Raw genomic sequence first — 19,830 nt, forward strand, 5'->3', positions numbered from 1 at the left:
AGCATTAATTTGGAGTCTTGTTTTAGGCCACCTGAAGAATGTGAGTTCATTATTCACTCTCCTTTTCATTCTGTTGTGGTCTCCACCGACGTCTGAGGGAAATATGTGGCTCTTAAATGTGCCAATGTTCACCAGCAGGCAGCTAACTTTGACCTGTCTGCTGTTTGGTGCTGGACAGGCAGTGTACAGAGGGTTTATAGTAGCTTTAAACAGCTGTCTGTTGTGGAAAACACCTGATGAGAACGAACATAGTGAGTTTGTCGGCTTAAAAACCAAAACAGTGTGGTAAAAGACACCAAAATCCTCTGTCCAGTTGAGGGGAACTGCAGTGTTTGGTGATAATTCCCTTTGGGTTCATCACTACTAATAACACATTTCACACTGCATTTAGACATTTCATCCATTGTTAATAAAAAAAAAAAAAACAAACCTATTGATTAATAGAGCAGCTTTAAATTAACTGCATCTGCTGGACATATCATGACCAGAACTGAATGGATCAATGGGGACTCATACTGTACTGAACAGTTTGTCTCAGAGTGTAGCTATTGATGATCAGGTGATGATCTAAAATGGTAAATTCACATGACTTCCTTGATTCCGTCAGAGTTGGACACTTGTTGTTTTGGTTGTGTTGTCACTGGAGGAGGCCTCTGATGTCAACGCGCATCCATATGCTTTTTGAAGTGGCAGTTACAGATCGATAGTGTACGTACAGGTTTAAATGACACCCCCTCTTAGCACTGCTGGAAATGCTGAAAGGTGCCTGCCCTTTAGATCTCCACATCCTTCACTGAGATGAAAGCTATCTGATTTATTCTAATCAAAAGACTGCTAAATACCAAGGTCAGACCCCCTGAACCAACCTTCATCCAACACAAATACACACACACACTCCCTGGTTGACTCTCTGCGGACTGAGGAGCCAGGTGATCTTCCACGGGACCAAAGGGCAGGTGAAGGTAGCTGTGACTCAGAGGGAGACGTGGCATTGGCAGGCAAAGGTTTTAGCATGTGGCTTAATTGCAGCCTCTCCTGCTGCGCGTAATTAGCGTTTGCTGGCATGTCACTTCCTGTGGAGTTTCATTTATTAGACATGATGATTGGCTGAGGGATAAAACGCAGGGGTGACACCCCCGCCTCCCCTCCCTGTGGGGAGGATGGGCGCAGCCAGGAGGGCAATAAAGAGAGGATCTCACCTGCTGAAAGCTCCCCTGCCTTGTATAATGACCCAATTAAGCCTGAGTTGTTTTTCCACTTGTAATGTTGATTATCTCACTCGCCCCTTTTCTCTCAATCAATCCCTGCTTTTTTATCCTGGACTCCAATCTCAGCCTCTTCATTACATTTAGCGTTTTTACAATCTTTTTTTTTTATTGACTATGCTGTTTTACAGTAAAATATTGTGCATTCATTCACCAATAGCAGCTATGACAACAAAGACCAAACACCAGCTGATACATCAGTGTTTATGCATCCCAGCAGCACTGTGTTTATCTATTACTTCCTCCAGGGGGTTTAAGAACAACAATCTACACACTGATACTACATGAATAAATGTCGAAGAAAACTGTTTTAAGCTCTGTAGGCAGCAACAGAGCTTGAGAAAAGACACAGCATCTTGCCTCCAGTACACACGGCCATTAGTCGCACTCGACATAAAGAGGTCCAGTTGAAAAAATGCCTTGTCACCCTGCACACCTGCACAGATTGTTCTGCTGATTATACCTAAGCTGTATCTGGGCACAAATGTGCTGAGGATTACATGAGCTCAAAAACTCCATAAGGAATGTGTCTGAAATCAGTTTGCTTTCCACAAATACACCAGTTGTTTTGAGTGTCTTAGTTTTAAGTGTGGGAAAAAAAAGATCATGTAATACAATGAGAAATGTGTCCATAGCCTTTGGTGGATGTGTAAATTTCAGCTATGTGATGCTACCTGTGTCAGTGATGGTGCAAAATGATGGTGATTGTCTTCGAAATGAATGAATGAGGGATTTCAGACACAGCCAGTGTGATAAATGTGAAAGCTGTCCTTCCCGAACATGTGCAGCTAAATTAACAGGAGTGTGAGGAAGATGTCAGTCAGGCAGTCAAGCTCTAATCAGGCTCAGTGAGTGAGATCATCTGTGCTGGTGTGCTGTGGGTTTGTAGGAGCTTTCAGAAGCTCAGGCAGCCCAGTCTCACATCAAAACATGTAAAGTTGTAGATCTCCACAAAAACAATTTTCACTCTGGAAACATGACACATATTAAATATGCAGTCAGTATGCAAATATGTTTTATGTTTTCAGTGCTGATGATGCATGCTGCTGTGCCACATTGAAATGTACAGAGGAAATGGACGAGCCCCTCACAGCTGCACAAAATAAGCTCAATTAGAGCTGCTACAATTAGTCAATGAATCGATTAGTTGTTCAAAAGAAAAGTTAGTACCACCTGTTTTCAGCCATTTTTCAAGCAAAATGTAAAACATTTGCTGGTTCCAGCCTCTGAAATGAAGGATTTGACAGTTTTCTTTGTCATTTATGACAGTAAACCCACAGTCTTTGGGCTGTTGGCTGGACAAATGAAGCTATTTGAAGATGCCACTTTGGGTTTTGAGAAATTGTGGTGAGCATTTTTCACATTTTTTTTGACATTTTATTCATCCAGTGATTAATCGAGTAAATGTGAAAGTAATCATTGGTTGCAGCTAAATTGTGGTGGCAAGACGGCTGCAGAAAGATCTTGAAATAGAAGAAATAAGTGTTGAATCTTTGGAAAAACAATGTGGCTTGTCTTTGTCAAGTTTAATTGACAGTGTGATTCCAGAATCTCCATTTGATTGATTTCCTTTTGCACACACGTTACTTTGCTTCCTGCATTGTGGTGCAAAGTGGCCTTTCGACTGAAATGGGATGAAATCACACAACTGCAGATTTACTGGCTCAGTGAACAGAGTAAATGCCAGAGCCAGAGGTGTCATACTATAAAGTCTGGAAATGGTCACACAGTGTATTTAAAGATAGTGTGACAACTATCATTAATGTTCCTTTGCTGTTTTTGTAGTATTGCTGCACAATAACCTTCAGACTATTCATACAATGAAGGTTAAAACTTCAGTCCAACAGTGCATGCACAGCTTTTTGCCTTCAGTGTTTATGGCCGGGTCACTACCCCAGGGACTGATGGTGGGTAATATAGTTAAGTGTTGCTCTGATTGAGGTACTTGCCTCTGGCAATAAAAGGTCAACGTAAATGATTAATGAGAGGAAAATGTCATAAGTGAGAGTGGGTGTAAGGTATCTATGGAGAGGAATCCTACATTTTCCTCTGCTATCTTTTGACATTTTCCATACTTTTTATCATGCCAGCATTATAAAATTTAGAATGAATGTCTTTCATTAGAGTGAGGAGTGGTATGATTTGTATGTTGCTTCATTGTTCAGCACAGCTGGTTTGCTGTTACATCACACAGACAAATCAATCACTGTGCTCAGGCGCAGTTTCTGAATGTTGCTTCTTGCTTTAACTGTGAGGTTGTGACCTATTGTATATATTCAGATCAATGAAGACAGAATGCATTGAGACTCCCACAGAGGTGAGTCCACTAAAATGAGTTCACACAAGAGCTCTTTACCTCTAATTAGAACCCTTGGCAATTCTAATGGATGCCCTTATGAAAATAATGACCTGATGTCAGCAGGAGACCATCCGCTGATGTCTGATCCATCTCATTAAGACTCCACTGTACATGTGTGTATGTGCGTGTCTGTAATAAGAACATTCCTGACTTAACACAGATAAACAACTATACTGCTGTTGTGCTTCTACATCTCATTAATTAATTGATCACAGCGCAGGACAGTTTCATCACACACAGGCTACATTTTTACAGTTGTCTTTATTGTAAACAGCGGTCATTCTGATGCACAATGATTAATACTAAATAATAATGATCTGTCTCAGTGGGAGATAACTGGAAACACAGACATAAAAAAACTGCCCACTTCAACATCACCAGTAGGGCTATATATAAACAATGATTACTCAAAATACATTTACGGTGTTCACATCTACTTCCAATTAAGACATCAAATTAATCATGTTTTCCCCAGACGGTTCATTGCAGCGCACTAATCAGTTAAAATCTTTGATCAACAATTTTAAATGACAGCTGTATTATGTCCAAATACTGCAACAAAACTGTAACTTACAATGTTCATTCACCACGCAGTATTCTGAATATGTATATAAATCCACTAAGCTTTAATTTACAGCCACCAAAAGTCATTTTACGCTAATTATACTCCAGTTCTTCCTCATTGAACAAACAAAAAGACAACATTATGCAATGTTTATCATATATACAGACAATACTGCATTATTTATAGCCCACACTGATTGCACTTCTTACCTTTTTAAATAATATTACAAACACAGATGAATAGATAGAATAGAGCAGTCCATTTAACTGAGGTCTGTGGATGAAGCAGCCACTATGTGAGGACTGCATTGATCAGCTGGAAGGTGGTTGTTATTTTTTCGCCTCTTTGCTCTGGTGCTCCCACGGCACAGGATCATTTTCGTCTGTGTATGATCCAGTCTCCCTCTCATGCCAGAACTGCTCCACATCAGGCAAGACAATCCCATCTTTGAGGCTCACCGTGTCTGCTTCTCTCCCTCCTCCTCCCTGCTCTGGCTGGGGCTGAGCCCCTCTGCTGGGACCCTGGCTGGAGCTTGATCGAAGGCACCTCTCGCCCTGCAGCTGGCCTGAAGTCTCTGGTCTGGGGCAAGGCGACTGGAGAGCTGTAGGGTTGTGAGGTCCGGGTTTTGGCTTTGGAGGAGGTTGTTTGCGTAGGGTGAGGCGCCTCCACAGACCCCGGTAGCCCTCTTTGAACTCCTCGGAGAGGAAGAGGACGATGAGAGGGTTCACCAAGGACAGAGAAAAGGTGAGCAGCTGAGCAGAGATGGTTAGAATAAGGGGAGGAGAGGAGAGGAGGGGCTGAGCTCCTTCAATTTCCTTTTCTGCAATGTGATGCTCCCAGACCCACACCACCCACTGTGGAAGCCAGAGCATAGCCATGGCCACAGTCAGGCTAAAGAGCATCAAGGTGAGCTTCCTGGATCTAATCTGTGTGCGCAGGTTCTGAGTCTTACTGGAGCGACGCTGGCACTGGCCGTACGCCTTCCAGAAATACATCAGGGCAAAGCTGAGAGGTGCACAGTAGACCCCCAAGGGGTATGCTTTGACGTACACAGTCATGAAATCCCGGGCTTCAGGAGGAACTATCAGCACACATGCCAGTCCACGCATTCCTCTCTGCAGCCGAGCAAACAGCCAGTGAGGGATGGTGACAGAGCAGGCGGAAAGCCAGATGAAGAAGAACACCACCAGGATGGAGCCCAGGTGGATGCTCACCTGCTTGGTGGGGTTGGACACATAGCGGTAGCACGCTTTGGCCATGACTGCCACTGTGAAGCTCTTCGCTGCCATGCAGGACTGGAGGAACCAGTCAGCAGTCTTGCAGACCACCCAGCCCAGATTCCAGCTAGCTTTGGAGTAGGAGGCAGCCCTGAAAGGCACCGTAAATGCCAGCACCAGTCCGTCAGCAAACATCAGGTTGAAGATGAGGGAGTTGATGAGAGATAGTTTACCCTTATGAGCATTGGAGAACAAGATGACCATCGCAGTGAGATTACAAGCCACACCCAAGACACAGATCACTCCCAGAATAGCCGGCACCAGGACCCTCAGCTCCCCGGGGTCCAGGTGTTGGTACGAGCCGCGTTCATTGAATGACCACTTGTCTATGGAGCTGTTTACCACTGTCGCATTGTTCCCAATCAACTTATCCATCTTTTCCTAAAAGAAAGGAGAGGAAAAGTCAAAGGCAGCCAGGAGAAGAAAAAAGGTTCTGAGTAGAAGATTTCCAAAAATTTAAGTACTCAAAAGAGAGATTTAATGTAGTAATAATGCTGCTCTGAATCTAAACCTGTTAGAATACTCGTATCAGAGAAGATATCGATTGCCGATCAATGATCACAGTAGAGCTCCTGTCTGTCCCCGGGTTTATCCAGACACACAGTGATGCAGCTTCAGCAGCTGGTTATAAAGATGCTTTTTGATTGACAGCTGCTGTCCCCAGCTGACAAAATGCACGTAGACTTCAGTCTCGCGGGGCCAATTAGAAAAACTGTGCATAATGTGCACAGTATGACAGATGAATGTTTTGGATTTCTAATTTGTGTAAATGTTTGTGAATTTGTGCTCATTACAGTGAGGTTTACTTTGGGAAACTGATGTTCAACTCGATTTTTTGTTTTCTTTAAAGTGTTATCAGTGTTATTACAACAAAGGCATTTTAGAATTTGTTAACAGAATATGAAGAATAACATCTGAAGCATCCACCAGCGATCCAGATGGATTCTGTTTTTTGTGTTTGTAGTATGAGCTGCAGTATGAGGGTGGGTCAGCAATCTTCACTTTGAAGCTGGATTTCTGCTCTGGCAATGGTTCATTAGTACAATATGAATAAACATGAATGATTGAAAAAGAAATTAAGAATTGTGACAGTTTTGAGTAATTTGAAATCAACCACCAACTGTGTCCAGTTGATGTCACTCATGTTTCCTCCTCCTTGTTGCAACAGCCAGGCTTCCATTTCGTGTCTTACTCTTCATCCACAAGAGGGCGTCCTTGCACCACAAGCAGCAATGAACATGCTGTAATCAGGATGATTCATTCAATTTGCATTTAGACTGAGTCAGTAGCGTGAACAGAGGAGGTCCACCCATGCAGGCTTTCAACTTGCACATCTTTATTCTTTTTTATTCAAAGAAAGTCCGGTAAGCATAAAGACTGCATGGTAATTAATTGCATTTCAATACATTCTGAGCTATAAAAGTTTTTTTTTTTCTTTTGTTTCAATTAGTGTCACAAAGGAGGTTGTTTAGAAGACATTACTGTTTAAAGGAATCACACTTAATAATTCCCTGATTTCACAGAGTTCACTTAGACCTTTGACTGCTTTCCTTTATGGGAGTTGGCTCTTAAAACAAATCTGAGACAAGCGAGGATCTCTAAACTGATCTGAGCTAAGCGCTCAAAGACAACCTGTGACTGTTCCACGTTACCCATGTTCAGCAAGAGGAGGAATGTGGACAGGCACCGCAGCAATCTCACATCAAACATTTTTAAACTGGCTACTTCTGCAGAAAACCTAGTATTTTACTTGCATAGTGCCTCAGATGATCTGTAGATGTTCAAATATCTATGTGCAGGCTGCCAGTTCATCAGAGTCAGATCCAACGCATGCAAAGACAGCTATGCTAGCATCATGTTGCACCAAGAAATCTCAAGTTTGAGTTCAATGGTCTGACATGAAACGTTTACGCTTCTACCATCGACAGATCATTTTCAGTGCTATGCAAATAAGGTAAAAATGTAATGGGGAGGGCAGTGGGTTTTTTTCCAACAGGACTTTTGCAAAAACAATTTTATGTGGCTTCGTCGTGTCTCCTGCGAACTGATGACATCAGACTGACTGCAATGTGATAAGAGCAACAATTACTTTGTACATATCACAGCGTCCTCCCCTGAACTCGTACAAGCATGTAGCCGGTGCTATAATGTAATTTTGACAACATTACCTCAAGCACTTTTTCCACTTGGGACCTCAGTGGTGCTTTTTTTGTTTTTGTTTATAGAGAAAGAGGAAAAAACAAAAAGAAAACTTCCTAAGTTAAGATTTCACTTGAAACATTCACACTCCTGCCTTGTACTCAGTCCCCTCCCCTCCCTCCCTCTCCCACTACATCAAACCCCCACATACCAAAAGAAGGCACCACAGCTTCTAAACAGACTCATTGACTGAGAGAAGGACTCAATAAAACAACAGCATTAAATAAAACCATTGACACAGCCTAGAAGGGCTTCATTCACATTACAGACTACAGCAGCCTCACCAGGGAGACACAGAATTGGTACTAGAAAGACTGACCACGTTGTGTCACAGGCAGAGAAAACTCTCAGTCTCTGGGATCAACAGTCTCGTCCTCTTTTATAGGAACTCTGCAGCTTGTTGTCCAAAACTTTGCCCCAGTTAGAGGCCGCAGGGTCGATCACATGCACTGTAGCATGAGCAGATTGAAAGAGAGGGGGCACTGTTGCTACATGACACTGAGCCACGGTCATGTAAGCTGGGTGTCTGTCTGTGTGCTCTACTTTATGTTCAGTGTACCACCCAACCCCTTTCTTCAGGGTCCAGAGAGCTGCTACATTTTATTCATGCAGCAATCCTCTTGTTGCATAAATGCACAGGATTCACTTCTCCAGGTGCCTGCATGGCTAAATAAATTAAATTAGAAGTCACATTGAAGAATGAAAGTCCATTCTTGATTTTGATTTCCGAGGAACCCATTTCCTCAAATTGTATCCTGGTTGTATCAATTTCCCGCTTCCCAAAATTCACACTGGATACTCATCTCTGCACTTCCTCAGCAGAGTGATGAAAATCAAGAGCGGCAGCAACAAGACACAGGGAGAGGAGGAGAAGGATGTAGATAAGGGCTCCATCTCTCTCTTTCTCCAACCCAGCCCTTCACTTGTGGGGGTCAGGAGTCAGCAGGGGCACATTGCCCTTTAGTTGACCTTGTCTTGGAAGATGTATAGGTTGTTGGTGGCCGCTACAGCGATGATGTTCTCATGTGGGTGCCACGTAGTGTGAAGGATCTTCTTGCTGAAGTCAAGGCTGTCTACACTGATCTCATCCTTACGACGCTTCCCACCTACACACACCTGGAGGACAACAGTAGGGAAAGAGAGGCGCTAAAATATGAGTGTGTGGAATTTGTAAAGCATAAATTAACAATGATTTCAGTGATGTCAAAGCAGTATTAATTTCATTTTTGCCCACAGTGGGACACCAGAACAAGCTGTCAAACACAGCACTAATATATTAGTATATGTATTATAACCTGATAGTGAAGTAGATGTGTTTGCAAACAGCCTATTACCCATTTAGGAGACAGGGAGGAACGTTAGCATTCATTTCTTGCCACCCAACAGTTAATTCTGATATTCACTCTCCTTTTAGCTCTGTTTTGGTCTCTACTAACACTTAAGGGAAATACAGGTTTGTGGCTCTTCAGCTGCTAAATGCTCTGCTATGATCAATTTAATGATAAATTTGTCTGTTTGCCATTTGCGTTGCAGATAATGTGCAGTGATTTTATTTAAGCTTCTATTGCCGAAAACAGCTGCCTGTTTCAGCTAGAAATGAGGATAGTGAGAGCGGTGAGAGTCACTCAAAAGAGTACGCAGGCTGTAAAACCAAAACAATGAGCCGAAAGGTGCTAAAACACTCCGTGCAGCTCAGAGGAATGTCAAAGTCAGGTCATAGTTCTCTGTGGCTTCACTTTGAGGGACCCCTTTCACATGTAGTTGCTTGATCAGCTGTTCATATTAAAATATTGATTTGTGCAGCTTTAACCTTCATTTGACATTAGTTAACTGTTTATTAGTTTACTGGCACAGAAACAAAGTAAAAAGAACGAGAGAGGTAAAATATCTAACACTACTATATACTCCTGCTAGTAATTACATGAATGTCACACTTTCATGGCTTGAGACTGACAATGCAGGTGTATTCTGACATCCAATTTCTGGATCATAATTAATGGTAGCTTATCTGTGGAGATTACCAGTCATCAGGATATCTAAAAATACTAATTTGAAGCCAAGTCAAGGCCTCTTAAGTTTCCCTCACTCATAGAGATAAGCTGCCTGTATAAAACAGCAAAGTAGACGGCTTAAAAACAGGACTTTCATATAGCAGGTCGCTTGTATTGATGAGCAGTGCTGTACCTTGCGAGGCTTGAGAATGGCTCTGGGTTTGCTGTTCTCCCTGGACGCCTCCAGTGTGACGTCACGTTTAGTGTTCCGGTCAAACATTCGGAAGAAATTGTTATAGGAGCCGGTCATTATGACGCTGAGGAGCAGAGGAGAGCAAAGGGTTACTGAGATGACATGGATTGATGCTTGGATGAACAGGATGAATAAGAAATAAATGTTACCTGTCTGATCCATTCCAGACACACTCAAACTTGTCAAAGATGCAGTCATTCTCATACAGAGAACAAAGTTTGCCTCGTAAATAGTCGTGAACCTGAAAAACAAATCCAAAGTGAATGCCTGAACCGTCAATGGATTATTGTCACACTTTTCCAGCATCTAAAGTTCGTCACATTGCCATACAAGCATAAGCTGCACTGCCATATGCTCCACTTTCAGTAATCCCTCCAGACCTGGGGACCTACACTAAGATGCTAGGTAGCAGGTGGAAGCGGAGCTGGAATTGGACAGAGAATCCCTTGAGCCCAGCTGACGGTCTTATCAATCATGACCTGCCTTCCCCGGATCAGACAGTGTGGATCTGACCCTGGTGACCACACAGTGGGAGGTTTGCCCTTCAGGTTGCATCAGGACCACCACTATCTGTCTTTTTATGGACAGTCAGTTCAATAAATCCTCCTGGGGTAATCGTTGAAGATGACACGGTTACAGATTGGCAGGGTGAAAGAGGATTATGTTGAGTGATTAGGGTGAAATCAATAAGTTTTGATTTGATCTCAGGCTAAGAATTATCTTTGGAGCCTTCACACTGTCCAACGGGCACATAAAAGCACGACAAAAGCTCACCTGGTACGTCTCTAGTGGTTTGTTCTCCATCTGAAGGTCCCACACCTTGACAGTGAGGTAGTCCCTTGTCATCAGGTAGCGCCCGTTGTGGCTGAACTTCACATCAGAGATGGATGAGATGATTTCCGAGAAAAAGGAGCGAGTGGAGGGATCCTCTGGCTCCTCAAAGTCTGCGAGAGAACAAAACAAACAAGAAGCAGTCATCTTCTGACAGAGTACACATTTCACACTGTAGGACGTCGCTGCTTTTAAGTGTATGCTTCTCCTCCTGCAAGTCTTTTAATCATTCATGGCAATAAAACACAAAACAGATTTTGTTTGGGGTGGTGGGGGCCGTCATTAGCGAATGATAACAGCCACAACAATGCCTGGATGCGGGGTTTGCTGCCGCAGCTGCATCTCTTCACAGTGTTATTTCTGTGTGTGTTTAGGGAGGCAGTCGTGGGTCAGCATGCTGGGTAAATATTGGTTATGATTCATATTGATTCTGGCAGCTGCTGATCTGTGTGCAGGCCAGCACGCTGGGGATAAGAGCCAGGCATTCCATCGTTAGCTGTCAAGTTATTGTTCCTCCTCCTCTTTTTCCTCCCACCCTTCCTCCCCTCTCTCTCCTCTCCGTCTTTCCAAATATGCCCCCATTCCCTCCCCTCCACCCCCCTCCCTCCTCCTCAGCTGAGGCCTGGAGAATAGCTCTGTGATGTGCCAATGGGGAGTCTAACAAGGGATGCAGCGTGAAAGATGAAAAAATGGGGGGATGAGGAAGGGATAAGAAAAACAAATCAATGTCAAAGTGTTGGGCCCATTTGAGCCCCGCTGGAATTGTGTGTGTGTCAGTGAATGAGTGTTTGAGTATGAGTGGGTGTGTGCAATGTGTGCATGTATATATGCATGTGTGTGTGTGTCCCTGCCCTCCCTCCTGGTGTATAATAGGGTCCCTGGGGAGTCGGCATAGGGGCTGCTTGGTCCCCCTCTCTCTCTGTCCTGGAGCTCAGTGCTTTGGCAATGCTCCCTATCCATTCATTCACCCATGCATGCATCCATTCATTCATCCATCCATCCATCCATCCATCCATCCTCAGTCTAACGCTGACTGATACCAGCAGCCTCCAAGATTTACAGGTGTGGGAGGGGATACAGTCGGATTGTGTGTTTGTGCTGTTTTATGTTGAAGGTTCACGAAGTTTTGTCTGTGTGTGTGTGTGTAAGTATGTATGTGTGTCAAGGGAAGGAGGAGCTGTGTGTGTATGTGTGGGAGGGAGGGCATTATGCATCGCTCTGAGCTATACACGTTCATGCAGTGAGACAGTAGGTCCGCATAAACAGACCTGTCCTTAGGCTAACGAGAGCACCTGCCTGCTCTGCGAGTGTGTGTGTGTGTGTGTGTGCACGCACTGCAAGCACCTGTCAACTAATGGCACGTACATGTCAATATCAAACAGTCAGAAGGCGGCTGTGAACACCACATTAAATTTCCTCCAAAATCCAAACATTTCTTCTTATTTAACCCTCAAGTGCACATGTGAAATTCAACAGGCCTTGTTAGCGCATGGTCCAGTGAACGCATCAATATGTCTGAGGAAATGACTGACATTATTGAACAACAAGGTGTGTCCATGAGGGACTAATGCGATTGCTCTTAAGCCATTGATTTCCCAGCCAAAATGTCAATGTATTCATTATTCATTCGACCAAAGTGTATGCATGCGATGTTAAGCTTTAGAAAAGGCCATACATTGTCTGGAACACACAGGGAAAATTATTGATGGGTTATCAATCCTGGCATATTGAGCGGGGGGGGGCTGCTTGTCACAGCCACACAAAGGTGGAGCTGAAGCAGAAACACTGGGCATGAATATTACTTTCTGTTTTTCATCGTTCTGCTGTGGACATGGATTTACAAATTTAGATGGACCTGCAGAGCTCTCTTCTCTTTCCACCCTCTCAATTTTCTCTGTGTGGTTTCAGGGAATTTTGGGGTTTGGATGGCCATGAATAGGACTTTACATTCTACAGTTCCACAAAAATTATTATTATTTTAATTTGATTGTTTTAAGGGAAACAAAATAATTCGGTGAGTCAGTATTTCACTTCAGTTCAATACAGTGCAACTATTTATTCTGGCAAGGCCAATTGTATGCAGAAGCTTGCCAGTGGGAAGGTTTAGGACATTTAGATGAAATAAAGAAATCATGAAAAAAATTCTAATAATCATGCTAACTCTCGAGTTTTACAGCAATGAATGGTCAGCAAAGAGTGGTGGAGTATTGCTGGGGAAATTCTGACACAATGAGGCACCACAGAATAAACATAATCATTAACATAATAGAACAAAAGCATCACCTGAAAGAGACTCTATAAAGTATTGGCTTCTTTCTTTGTAATTTTTCCCATGATGCACTCTGGTACTACTGGTACTCACATTTGCAGTGTTTGTCGCACAGCGCCGCCTGTCTCATGTCACACAGACGTATTGAGCCCTTGCTGCTGCTGTAGGCAAAGGTGTGACACTGCTGGGGATGAAACTCTGCTGAGGTGATCACCTCCGTCAGCTCCTCCATGTTGGCTGGCTTGATGTCCACAATGTCTGGGGGACAGGAACTAAGGAACAACTGCAACTGTGGACATCGAATAGCTAACGCTGTGAGGGCCTAAACTCTGAAAAATCACCACTATTTAGAATTTTAGGTCTGAGAAAAGTGACACATTTTTGGTACAGACAGGTTCAACAAACAGGGATTACAAGACCCGGGTGAGAGGATACTGAAGCTGCGATCAGTGATCTCCAGGTTCCACAGGTTCACCCTGAGGTCGTCAGTGGAGATGAACGTCTGAAGGTCGGAGTTGACAGAGATGGAGTTGATGTGGTAGGTGTGGGCATTGCTGAATACGCGCCTGGCTGTAGCCTCGACCATCAAGTCCATAGGCTGCAGAACCGGCACCTATTGGTGAAAACAGGTCAGTCAGAGAGAGGAAAAGGAGAAACACAGAAAAATCTGCAAGAAAAAGATTCAACTTGACGTTTCGTAATGCTGAATTAATATTTTGTGCATTTTGATGCTGGTTTCTTGAGGCCCTCCTCTTAGATATTCATCTCTGTATGCGAAGATGTGCATGCATGTTGTTGTGTGCGTGAAAATGCTGCATGTGTCTCTGTGAACCACAACAAGATGACTCCAGGGATTCATGTGACATTTACTCCACAAATCTTAATGAAACAGAGACAGCGACCGAGGGGCTGCAGGGCTGTTTGATGAGCTGTTTCAATCAGACTATGAATATCTGTTTGCTGCACAACTACTCGCTGATCACACCTCCCTCTCTCTCTCTCTCTCTCTCTCTCTCTCTCTCTCTCTCTCTCTCCCTCCCTCTCTCTTTCTCTCTCTCTCATGCAAGTGCTGAAGAAGTCAGAGAAAGAGAAAAGAGAGAAAGCGAAGGAGGTGGAAAGGGAGATGGCCCAAGGGCATCGCTAGGCCCTGCTGAGGAATGATAACTGAACTCTGCAGAATTAAGACAAGCTCATGCACACATACACATACACAGTTGCACAGTGCTGCTCGGGCTTCAAAGACACCCAGCACCAGTCTGCATGCAGCCCCCCGTTGGCCAGATAAAACCCAGACAAAGAGAGAAGGGAGGGGAGGGAGAGAGGAGAACAAATCGACTGCTTCTTCCTTTTTCTCTCGTCCGTTGCTGGCACTGACAGAGAGACATGGCAGCCCAGCAGGCTGCTGTATCTCCATGGGTGTCACTTCATTTCCATGTCTTTCACTGGCTGTCCAGAGAGACATGGAGCGTATTAACCCATAACCCCCAACCCTGACAGTTACAATGTTCAGCTTGCTCAAAATGACCTGCTGGATTTTCTTCCTTACAGTGTGTAACACAGAACAGTTTAAACTGAAATACTTCTGTTTAACAAATGTTCTGAGAAACATACTCACAAGACAGAATTTTAAAGCTGTTTCATCTTTTAAAGCATCGCAATCAGATAAAACACAAGCTGGACAATTTGTGTTTGAAGGGGAAACTGAATGACAGACTTTACAGGGTACAGTAAAGAGTATTTATTGTTCCGTTTTTTAGACATATTTTGGAGTAATTTTCGAAGCTCTTCCTTTTCCTCCTCTGCTTTCTCCACCTGCACAGATTTCACAGCCTCTAAACAGGATTTCCACAGTCCGGCCTGTCCTCCAGGTTGCTATGATCCCCTGGCCAGCCAGACAAAGAGGGACAGACACGCTGAACACAGCACTAATCTACTATGGCAGACACACACACACGCACACACACACGCTGTTCTATGTGCCTGCCTGCTTTGTGTGTAAATTAAAGAGGTAGTGGAGTGATAAGAATTCGGGGGGGGGGGGGGGGGGGTGATCCCTTCATGGTCTTCGCCTCACATATCGATCACTCCTTCTCACTTTCTTCTTCAAAATTGTCCAACGATGGTGTGTCAGTGTCATTTATCAGTACTGAAAGTGAGCAGGTATTTTAAAAGGAAAAACTGTACCAGCTTTGACAGAAACAGCAAACTACATGCTGCCAAGACGTTTAGGGAAGATTAAAGGTTATCGTAGCATAATGGCTGAATGCTAAATTTTGATTTAATCAGCTTGACTGAGCTGCAGTTATTCAGACTTCAGACCACTCGGCGTGCAAACTGAGGACAGACCTTTTTCACATATTTTGTCATATGTCACAGTGGGAACAGCACAAGTGTTAATTATAAAAATAAATGATGGCTGAATTCCATTTAGCTGCTTCAGGTTTGGGGGCCTTTTAAAACTTTGGCACCTTTGGCTTTCCACATCATGATTTTCTCATTGTCATTGTCCTGAGCTGCTGAGTTGCCTTTTAAGGGCTCGATGTTGCGAAACACAATCATATTTGTTTGTTCATTATAAAGCTACTGGCAGCACTCAGTTAGCTTAGCTTAACATAAAGACTGGAAACAAGGGGAAACAGCCTTGCTCTCTTAAGGTCGCAAAATTCACCCAACAGCACCTCTGAAGCTCGCTAAATAACATCTAGTTATATCTAGTTTGTTTAATCTGCAGTACAAAAACAATGTATAAAAATCAAATGATGTGTTTTTACAATTAAATGTTTTATTTGTGTGCTTTAGAGGTGCTGGAAGTATTCTGTTAACTGTTGGCTCTATTAATCTTTCAGCAAGGATGCAAATAAGCAGATTTCCAAGCATTTGCATTTTGTTAGGAGGATAGTACGATACGCTCTTTCACTATGAATAATAAGACAAAAGACAGACAATATATAGAAGACAATATTAAACATAATGTCAAATTATTTAGATTATTATTCTCACTGGAAGTATGTCATGTAAATAAAATACATCAAGAAATAACAATATCAATGGAGCGCTTAAATTTGATATGGGTGAGTTAAATACTGGGACCATAATGACTTTGACAGTGCTGTAGTTCACGGTGCACTTTGGGGAGTTAAAATTCTCCACCTTTATTAAATATTTACGGAAACAGTTACAGCGAGTTGACATGTTTCACATTTCTAAGAAATTAACACATTAATATTGCAGTCTTACAAGCTTCCATTTTCTTTCTCTGTCTCTAAAAGAGGCCTGAATGAGTCTGAAGTGTATCGTTTTTGTTTCCATTCAAAATTAATCTGGAATTTTCTGTTTTGTTTTTTTTTTTTTTTTCCCAGATCGAAACCTCCAAGCAAAGCAGTAAAACCTTAACCTGACTCCATGGGTGGAGTTAGACCTGAGAGTTCTGTTTGACCTCTTACCCGTAGCGAGGTGATGGTCGACGGGTTTCTGATCCGTCCATCCTCGTCCTTCAGGTTGTAGCCCTCCGGACGCTTGTCTCTCTCACTGATTTTCCACAGCTTCACTGTCTTGTCTGGGATGGATACATCACACAAACACACGCAACGCAGACACACACAAACACAAAATACAGTTAGATCATCGCTACGGTGAATCCCACATATAAAATGGATGCGGGGGGTTGGGCGGCCAATCTGGCATGTAGCTGGGCAGGAGCCAGCGAGAATGATGAATGGCGGCTCCTGTGAACGCTCTGATGTCACTGATATCAATCTACAAGTTGCGGACATTTCCCGGCCGCTGTATACGCTCCCCCTGAAAAAGCCATCTGGGTGCTTTTCAATTCGGCATCACACAAACACCAGTTACATCTCATCTTCTCGGTCTGGTGAGGGGGGGATGGCGGCAGCAGTCAGGTTGCTGTTTTTTTTTTCCTCTTTTAATTTCCGCTGTGAATATTGGTGTCAGAGCAGCGAGGCCATCGCCACAGGACCCTCTGCCATCTGCTCCAGCCACCGCGAGCACTTCTGTAGCAGCCATGCATGAAGCCCACAATCTGCAAGACGTCTCTCTGCTGATGTGTGTGTGTCTGTCTGAGCTAGCTTGCATGTATGGTGTGCGGTGGCACATGCTTTGATATATGTGTGTGTGTGTGTGTGTGTGTGTGTGTGTGTGTGTGTGTTCCTGCCGTGGCAGCCATGCATGAAGTTCTCAATCTGAAATGTGTCTGCTGGTGGTGCTTGCTCAGCCAAGCGAAACACCAACACATTTAATAGTCAAAAAGACATTTTCATGTGATATGAATAATATCTCCAGTTACATCAGCTGTTTATCTGCCCATTCTGCAAAGTGGAGAATGAATCATGCCTTCTGTTGACACTGTTACTGAGTAACAACAACACCATTCCCACTTTCAAACACACTCCCTTGACAGATGAATGGTTTCTTTGACTGTTTTGTCACTTGAGTCACTCCTGCAGTACCAGGGTCACCTTAGCGAGTGAACTGACCATTGGTGGATAGCAGGAAGTAGGCGGCGTTCTGCTGAGGAAGCCATTTGATCTTGTTGATCTTCTCCTCAATCTCCAAACTCTTCAGGTAGTCAAACTCTGGCTCGTGGCTCTGGAATGTGCTGTAAACATTGTACTCCCCTCTACGCTGGGGCTGACTCTTACTCTGCAACAGAAGGACAGAGTCAGAAACATAGTGAGAGATTGGCCTGTTTGCTGTGAGCTCTAGACAATCAAACATTGGTTCATCCAAATTTGTTATAATGAGTTTAATTCCTGAAAAAGATGTCCAACAAGAAATGTCTCCTTAAGTAGCTTTAATGTTAGACAATGAATCCTAACTACTTTGGTGATCCCATGGCAAATTCTTTGGTTTATACGCGCCTGCAAATCTAATAACATTCCTGTTATCAGTGTTTAATCAGTACATGCTAACTCGCTGAACTAACAAGGTTGACACTGTAAAAATGATCCTTGCTAAATGTCATCATGTTAGCATTTTCACTGTGAGTGTATTAGCGTGCTGATGTTAGCATTTAGCTCAAGGCACCGCAGTGCTAGCATGCCTACAGACTCTTAGTATATAGCATCGTAGCATCATATATATATTTTGACTTGCACTCCAGCTACAGTTTGTGGCACATTTACATTGAATCAACAATTGATTCTGAGATTATATATTTTTATGGCTGCTCCAAATGTACAGTGCGCCATGTGCACATATTTCTCTGTAATTCAGCGTAAAATATTCGGTATCATTGTAAACCTTAATGCTTTGACCGGAATTCAGAATAAATGTTGGTGGTTTAAAACAATGCTTCGCCATGTAACATGAGTTTAAGATATTTACTGCTGGATTTCCAGCTGGCTGTCCTTTTCAAACATACATCCTTTACTAGTTAACTGAAAGCAAACAATCAAAACTTTAGTGTTTCAAGGCTGTCACATCCTTTCAGCAGAAGGGCAGCATAATTAGTGTTGCATTGTTGGCATTTCCTACCTCCTGCTCCCTCTGGAAGACAACCACTCTGCCTCCTTTATCCCCGGTGGCCAACAGCTCCCCCGATGAGTTAAACTCGACCGTTGAGATAATGTCAGCTGCAACACAGGAAGCAGAGCAGAGAGGGGGACAAAATGTCAGTGTGGATGTGCACAAAACCGTCTATGTATCAGGCAGACAAGAAGGAAGATTTCAGTGAGATCTGGTAGAGTGACTTCTGGAAAACATGCCAGGGGAAGGGAAGAGGACTCTCATGACAAACCCACAGAGGGACTCTCTGGCATAGATACCCTAGTTTGGTTAAATATGGGTTAGAAGAAGCCACTGGATTAGTCAATGCGTGATATCAACCAAATCAGCACCTCGTCTCATTGAATTGAGCCAATCTGTGTCATTTAATTGCACTCCTGCTTTTTAGAGGACGCTGCAACCACACTAATAATGCCATTCACCTCTCTCCTCCTGGCTGCAAGACCTCATGCGGCTCAGTGACTCTCCTGCTCCTTCATTAAAAAACACAATGGTGAACCTTTAAACCATGCCCCTTCTACAGCTGATATATGTCTGTGCCTGCGTGGCATACTTTTTAACTTTCAATCTGTGCAGCACATCAACAGGATAACAAAAATACGACAGCTATCAGATAGAACTGCTCCATTTATACTCCATCACAACATTTCTCAGTGTCTCTGCATAGCTACAGTTTCACCAAAAGTAAATAACAGACACCTACCCTTAAGGTAGCTTTTCCTCTCCTCCTCAAAGACATACATCTGCCTGGATTTAGGAGAGGCTAATGGTGACTGTAATTATTATACAGCCCTGGGCTAAAAAGGCATAGCATAATGTCACACATACAGACACACACGCACGCACACACACACACACACACCACAGCAGAGGCTAGCCCTCTGTTTAACAGTGACAATAATATTAGCCAGAGAAAGCGAGAGAGAAAGAGAGAGAGCTTGTTGTTTTGTACCCCCCACGCCCTCTGTGGACCTGCTACTGGCGGAGCGCTGAACAGGAGAGGGGAATGTTGCTATGGAGACCGTTTCCATCTCTAGCGGCAGTCGGAGGGGTGTATATGTGTGTGTGTGTGTGTGCCAATAGCTCTCAGACTTAGTTGCTGATGCTAGCTGTAATTCAGCAGACAGAGAGAGTGCTGCAATAGAGTGAAAACCTGCTACTGCATCTGGGGGAGTGTGTGCAGTTCAATGCAGCACACAACTTCAGACAATAGGGTCCCTGTAGAGAGGCTCATCTCTTCACATCAAACTGCCGTGAATGGTGGAAATGACTAAGCGGCATATCTTTGAAATCTGTGT

General features: G+C 43.5%; 2 protein-coding genes across 3 annotated transcripts in view; both read right to left on the reverse strand.

Annotated features, from left to right (window-relative positions):
• Positions 1 to 3,906: 3,906 nt before the first annotated feature.
• Positions 3,907 to 5,931, reverse strand: gpr151 (G protein-coupled receptor 151). The gene has a single exon (XM_076739570.1). It carries the CDS (start codon positions 5,839 to 5,841, stop codon positions 4,519 to 4,521), a length of 1,323 nt encoding a protein of 440 aa, XP_076595685.1. The 5' UTR covers positions 5,842 to 5,931; the 3' UTR covers positions 3,907 to 4,518.
• An 868-nt stretch (positions 5,932 to 6,799) lies between these two features.
• Positions 6,800 to 19,830, reverse strand: part of ppp2r2ba (protein phosphatase 2, regulatory subunit B, beta a) — a 42,146-nt gene continuing 29,115 nt past the window's right edge. For both annotated transcript variants that reach the window (XM_076738562.1, XM_076738563.1), the window contains exons 2-10: positions 18,503 to 18,600; positions 17,503 to 17,668; positions 16,453 to 16,565; positions 13,445 to 13,622; positions 13,103 to 13,267; positions 10,684 to 10,853; positions 10,059 to 10,150; positions 9,850 to 9,973; positions 6,800 to 8,781 (exon numbers count right to left, since the gene is read on the reverse strand). In XM_076738562.1, coding sequence (XP_076594677.1) covers positions 8,626 to 8,781; positions 9,850 to 9,973; positions 10,059 to 10,150; positions 10,684 to 10,853; positions 13,103 to 13,267; positions 13,445 to 13,622; positions 16,453 to 16,565; positions 17,503 to 17,668; positions 18,503 to 18,600 — 1,262 coding nt within the window. In that variant the 3' untranslated portion in view covers positions 6,800 to 8,625. The remainder of the gene's footprint in view (positions 8,782 to 9,849; positions 9,974 to 10,058; positions 10,151 to 10,683; positions 10,854 to 13,102; positions 13,268 to 13,444; positions 13,623 to 16,452; positions 16,566 to 17,502; positions 17,669 to 18,502; positions 18,601 to 19,830) is intronic.

Source organism: Chaetodon auriga, chromosome 9 (genome assembly GCF_051107435.1).
Source record: "Chaetodon auriga isolate fChaAug3 chromosome 9, fChaAug3.hap1, whole genome shotgun sequence".
In the NCBI taxonomy this organism is placed as follows: domain Eukaryota; kingdom Metazoa; phylum Chordata; class Actinopteri; order Chaetodontiformes; family Chaetodontidae; genus Chaetodon; species Chaetodon auriga.

Bases quoted from the DNA above. Each gene is read 5' to 3' on its own strand.
- gpr151 (XM_076739570.1), bottom strand. From the start codon at position 5,841: ATGGATAAGTTGATTGGGAACAATGCGACAGTGGTAAACAGCTCCATA.